The sequence below is a fragment of the Cheilinus undulatus genome, linkage group 23 (genome assembly GCF_018320785.1).
Source record: "Cheilinus undulatus linkage group 23, ASM1832078v1, whole genome shotgun sequence".
NCBI lineage: Eukaryota > Metazoa > Chordata > Actinopteri > Labriformes > Labridae > Cheilinus > Cheilinus undulatus.
In genome coordinates this window covers 12,728,637-12,734,861 of record NC_054887.1, presented here as the reverse complement: position 1 = coordinate 12,734,861, position 6,225 = coordinate 12,728,637, and the positions used below count along the sequence as shown (strand labels likewise).

The 6,225-nt window shown below is 41.7% G+C and overlaps 1 protein-coding gene across 1 annotated transcript in view; it reads right to left on the bottom strand.

Moving 5' to 3' along the window:
* Positions 1-2,093: 2,093 nt before the first annotated feature.
* Positions 2,094-6,225, bottom strand: part of large1 (LARGE xylosyl- and glucuronyltransferase 1) — a 117,357-nt gene continuing 113,225 nt past the window's right edge. Inside the window, exon 15 of the mRNA XM_041780816.1 lies at positions 2,094-4,009. Coding sequence (XP_041636750.1) covers positions 3,812-4,009 — 198 coding nt within the window. The 3' untranslated portion in view covers positions 2,094-3,811. The remainder of the gene's footprint in view (positions 4,010-6,225) is intronic.

Sequence of the window (6,225 nt, the reverse complement as noted above, 5' to 3'; positions counted from 1 at the left end):
CTCACACAAAAAAACGCACACAAACAAACGCACACTTCAGCATACGGCGTACACCGACAATCAACACACAGCGTATTAACTCACACAAACACTTAAACCTTTAAACCTGGCTGCCTGCTCCGAGCCCTTCAGCAGATTTACAGTTTAGAGAGAGAGAGAGAGGCCTCTAGTTTCACAGCCGCATATTTCTGAACAACCACTCTCTCCTGAGGCTCACTTATGCTCCATTTAGGTATGAAAATACTATTGCGCATTAAAAATATCCCCAGAAATTTTGACTACATTCTGCCAATTTCTGTATTATTACTCTTTATTGTGTTTTGCTGCCCTAGCTTGAACTGTTGGTTACATTGCACAACACTGCCCCCATGATTATCAGTGGTGCTGCAACATTTGGTCCATATCTGTTAGCTTTGAATGAACATGCAAAACAGAGTATGGACTCCATAAGTATCCAACTACACTGAGCATTGATGAGCCTTAAACTATCAGAGTTTGGAGTTGGAGGAGTTTTTTTTTCACATTTCTAACCCAAAACAGAGCTGACGGCGTCCTAACAGACATCATGTTGTTGTCAAACTAGAGGCCGAAGACAAAAAGAGAGAAAAGAAGTACATGACTCTCCTCGCTGACTGAGTTTTAGTTTCACAGTTGTTGCTTCCCCTCCTCTTCTCCTTGGATTCTCCTGATGATGTGATGGCGGGACCCCTGCCCACCCCTACAATCTCCACCCATCAGGACTGTAAAAACACTCAGATTATACTGATCATGGAGGGACGGGCTAACAGAGTCGCCTCCTGCAGCATCAGGTGTTAGTGCTGACCACACCTTCATCAAACACTCCAACCTCCTACGCCGAACATCAGATCTGGCGACTTAAGCTGGCTACACGTTAGATGATTTTTGTCCCGATTTGTCCCACAGAACTATCAGGTATTATGAGGCTTGCTGCAAAAATGGTGCTGATTGGTGATCAGACAAGACGCTATGTGTGGCGGACACCAAACACTGAGCAATCACACCATCCCCATTGTGAAGCATGGTGGTTGCAGCATCATGCTGTGGGGATGCTTCTTGGTGGCCAGCCCTGTAGGCTTGTAAAGGGGGGGTAAAATGAATGCAGTAAAATATGAGGAAATCCTGGACAATCTTATTTAGTAGGCAAGAGAACTATAACATGGGGGAAGATTTATTTTCCTGTTAGACAATGACCCAAAGCATACAGCTGATGGTGTGATAACAAGACGCCCATCCACCCCTACAATCCCCACCCATCAGGACTGTACACACACTCATAGATAATACTGATTGTTGTAGGGATGGGCTAGCTAGAACCAATTATATTTACAAATAATTAATTGTTTTGTGTCGACGGAATCATTTTACTGCTCCAGATTGAGTTGGATCTTACCTGATCATCAATTGTACTAATCAAACATCACCACTGATACTGTTCCCATATGAGAATGAGCAGACAGTTGTGCCACTAATCAGAAGTTATGTACTTGTACAGCACGCAAATATGGAAGTAACGTCTTCTTTTGTTGCTTGTTGTGTCAATTGTCCTCCATATTGAATAGTTCACTGTCTGTCTACCCCGGTCATTCTTGTGAACCTGATATCTCAAGAATACTTTTACAGATTTTCTTCAAACTTTCCACAATTGTCCACTCTGACTCTAGAATGAGCGGACTAGATTTTGGACGTCAAGGGCATTGGGCCCTAGCCTGTGATCTAGCTTGTTATAAAGCCATTTTCTGACTTTTTTAGGGGCTTGGACCTTTATGTTGGGGCCAGAGGTTCACCAAAGGGACTTTTTTAGATAATAAAAATTTATTTTGATGCTGTTTTATCCACTTGGGATCTTTTTGACATTCAAACACATCTAAAACACTAAAAGTAACCGTAGACTTATCACATTTCATATAACGACATCACGTCATTAAACAAGTGCTTCTGAAATTTTTGAATATCATTTTCCTTTTTTTTGTTTTTGCTGTGATTTAATTCAAAAGGTGAAACTTCTTTATATTCTAGATTCATCTCATACAAAGTGAAATATATAAAGACTTGTTTTAATCTTGATGATTACAGCTCACAAAAATTTAAAAAAATCTCATAATATTAGAATATCACAAAACACCAATCAAAAAAAAAAAAAAAATCTGTTCATTTATGCACTCAGATCATGGTTGGAGCTCATTTTGCACAAATTACTACAAGTAATGTGGCATGAAGCCGATCAGTCTGTGGCACTGCTGGGGTGTTACTGAGGCTATGTTGCTCTGATAGCAGCCTTCAGCCCATCTGTATTGTTGAGTTTGGGGTCTCTCATCTTCCTCTTGACTTTTCCCCAGAGATTCACTATGGGATCAGGTCAGACCAGTTGGTTGGCCAATCAGACACAGTAACACCATGGTCAGCAAACCAGTTTCTGGTAGTTTTGGCTTCACTGTGCCAAGCCCTGCTGGAAAAGGAGATCAGTATCTCCATAAAACTTCTCCACAGATGGAAGCATGAGGGGCTCTAAAATCTGCCCTTTTAGCAGTGACCTTCTGTGGCTTACCCACTTTGTGGAGGATGAGAATAATTGTCTTCTGGACATTTGTTAAGTCAGCAGTCTTCCCATGATTGTGGTTGTTTGTACTCTGTGAACTAGAGTTAGAGCAGTAAATCATAAGAAACTGGACTTTTCTACAATATTCTAATATTTGAAATAGTAGATTATAAGTTTTATAAGTTGTAATCAAGGGGATAAAAACACAAAAAGGTCTTGAAATATTTCACTCTGCATGAAATTAATCAAGAATCTATGGAGATTTAACATTTTTAATTAAATCATAGTAATAAATTAATTTTTTTCATGATATTCTATTGACATGACTAATTTGCATTAAATAATGACTAACTGAATTTTGTAGAAGTTTCAGACCAGGGTGTATCCAAGCCAATAATTGACTCTGGTGGTCTGGACTTGGCCCATAGGCCCGTTTGGGGATCTCTGGTCTAGCGTGTTAATTCAGGGGATAATAATGTTAAAGATAAGCAGAGTCTGTCCTCATATCTGTGGTCTACCATGTCTTTAAAATGGGTAAAGATTTGAAAACCATCTACTGAGTAGCCAGCCTTGTTCTGAAGTGAATCAGCGATCAGACCAGGCAGCAGCGGCTCTCGCTGGCTGGCAGCTCGCCACATTATCTCAGAGAATGTGTTTTGTCTGCGTGTGTGTCACCCATCACAAAGAGATTCTGTAAATCTGTGTGGACGTGTTTACCGCTTTGTCTTATCTCGCCGCCTGCTGACGATTTGCATTCAGAGTCGGGGTGAGCTGTCAATCAAACTGCCGCTGCTGCTCAGAACGAAATGTTTCACATCTTCTGCTCGGCTTAAGGTTTAGCTAAATGCCGTCCTGGAGGAACATTCACACAGTCACATCTACCTGTACTCACACGCTCATCCACACCCCACCCACCACTGTCACTGCTCTTACAAATATGGCCAGGCATTGAACGTCTGTTTTTCTTTGCCTGCTGAGGGCCGACGTATCCCGGCCTGGGTTGAGCTGGGATTTTTGTCACAGCTTTCCATCCCTGCAGGAGCGGCCTCCTCCTGGATTATCTCTCCAAAGAAAGGACATACAGACCCTCACAGTCCCACAAAGAGGGTAGATCGTTCTCTAAAAGTCAGTGGAAGGTTCAAATCCTCCCTGTCAGCCTCCCTAGGGCTGTCTCTGTTTCCTCCTCCTTCCTCCCCCGCCTCGTGGAGTGGGTCAGTAGTTCATAGCGGGTGAAGTGAGGGTCTGCAGTGGTAGCTAGCTGTTGTTCTCGGCCGTCATGTATTTGAGCGCGGCGAAGCCGTAGCGCCGCGACATGTTTTGCTGGAACTCCTCCTTCAGTGTCTTCAGGCAGACCCGGTACTGTTTGTTGGAGCGAAACTTTGTGATGTCGAAGCTCGGAGCGTGAGGCATGTGGATCATGTAGGCGTTGGGGAGAACCACAAATTCGTACTCCTGCAGAGAAAGACAAAGACAGAGAAGTCTCACTTTGTTATCACACAGAGCTGAGCAGGTTTGTTTTCTGACAGCTGAACAAACTCGGAGGTTTTACTCATCATGCAGACTTGAGTTATGATGATCATTATCATGGAGTAATTTAGACATGCTTACACTACAGTTCTTGAATTTCTCAAACAATTGCAGGCTTTTGTAAGATGTTCGACTACTTTTTATCATCTATTCACCTCCTTTAAAGAGACTGACCTAATTCAACAGAAGTTCAGCCATTTGGTTCCAGTAGTCTCACAAGAAGTGGAACTGGGATCACCTGAGTACAGTAAAAGTGTCTCAAGTGATTGTAGTATAAAGACACCTGTGTCTGGAAGGTCCAGTCACTGGCTATAAGTATTCCTGGCTACCATTACATCATGTAGACAAAAGAACACTCCAAGCAACTCAGAGAAAAGCTTATTGAAAGTATAAGTCAGAGAATGGATACGAAAAAAAATCCAGGGTACTGAACATCTCCCAGAGTTCCGTTAAACCTGTTATCAAGAATGGAAAGAATAAGGCGTGTGTACATCTGCCTAGATCCGGCTGTCCTCACAAACTGAGTGACTGTGCAGAAGGAGATGACTGAGAGAGGCCACCAAGACACCTAGGACTACTCTGAAGGAGTTACAAGCTTCAGCTGCTTAGATGGGAGAGACTCTTCTTACAACAACTGCTGCCTGGGCTCTTAGTCATTCAAAGCTTTATTGTAGAGTGGCAAAGAGAAAGCCACTGTTGGAGAAAACTCATTAAACCTCGACTTGAATTTGCCAAAAGGCACGTGGAAGACCCCATGGTCAAGCTTAGTGTTGTACTCAAGACCACACTATCCAAGACCAAGACTTGCCTGTGACCAGAGTGCACCGAGACCAAGACAAGACCAAGACTTTGGTGGTCGAGACCGAGTCAAGACCGAGGCCATAAAAATCAGTTTTAAAAAACCATGACAGAGTTGAACAGTTAAAGAGCATTTTCTTTTTAATTTTAGTTTTCTTCTTAATGTATTTGACTCGTAAAAACAAGGTGTCTTCTACTCTTTCAACGCACAACATGCAAAAATCTTAAATCTTCACAAATTTGTTCAACTTCTTGTGAAAAACAAAACAAAACATCCTTTTAAAAGCCACTAACAAGTCTGAAGTTATTTTTAATATCTGAAAATGAGTTGTTTATCTAGATTTGTCAGGTGAATGAGGCCTAAAGTAAGTGTTCAGAGGTATTCCTGATTAGAAATAAGATGGACTGCTGAGTTTTTGTAGGTGTAGCTATTTGTTGTTTTAGCAAGCGCTGCTCCTTATTATCACACTAATGAAGAATAACAGATCAGTGCTGGTCTCGACCGGTCTTGATGGAAAATCCCGAGTCAAGCCAGTCCGAGACGCAGACAAGATCGTGTAAAAATGCTCTCAAGTCTGAGACAAGACCAAGACATTCAAAATGTGCTCTTGAGATCGGTCTCAAGAGCAAGACCTTTCTCAAGTACTATAACACTAGTCAAACTATACACTGTTTGGCAGACACCAAAAACTACACATCAACACAAACACACTGTTGCCACTGTGAGGCATGGTGGTGGCAGCATCATACTGTGGGGATGCTTCTTGGCAGCCATCCCTGAAAGGCTTGTAAAGGTCGAGGGTAAAATGAATGTGGTGAAATATAGGAATATCCTGGAGGACAAACGTATTCAGTCTGCAAGAGAACTACGGCTTGGGAGAAGATTTATTTTCCAGCAAGACAATGACCCAAAGTCTACAGAGAAAGCTACACAGAAATGGTTTAAAGACAACAAGGTAATCGCTTTTGAGGGGCTGAGTCGAAGCCCAGACCTCAATCCAATCCAATAATTGTGGCTGGACTACTAAATGCTGACTTGAATGAGATGAATATTTATGTACTTGCTTATTATACGTTGCATATTTTCATTTGACATTACTTTGTAGAAATCTGTTCTCACTTTGATATTAAAAAGAGTCAAAAAAGCCTAACTGAGGGCTCATCCATGAAAATTTCTTTTCATAAGGCATATTTAGTGAACAGTAACCCATCATTTTGGTTTCATAGATGAAATTCACATTATGAGGGAGAAAAGCTGTTAAAAGTTCACTTGAATTTGAATTTGCTCACTTGCATTTAAAGACAGTCATTGCTTAGAGAGAATAATGTTATGGAAGGGAAAA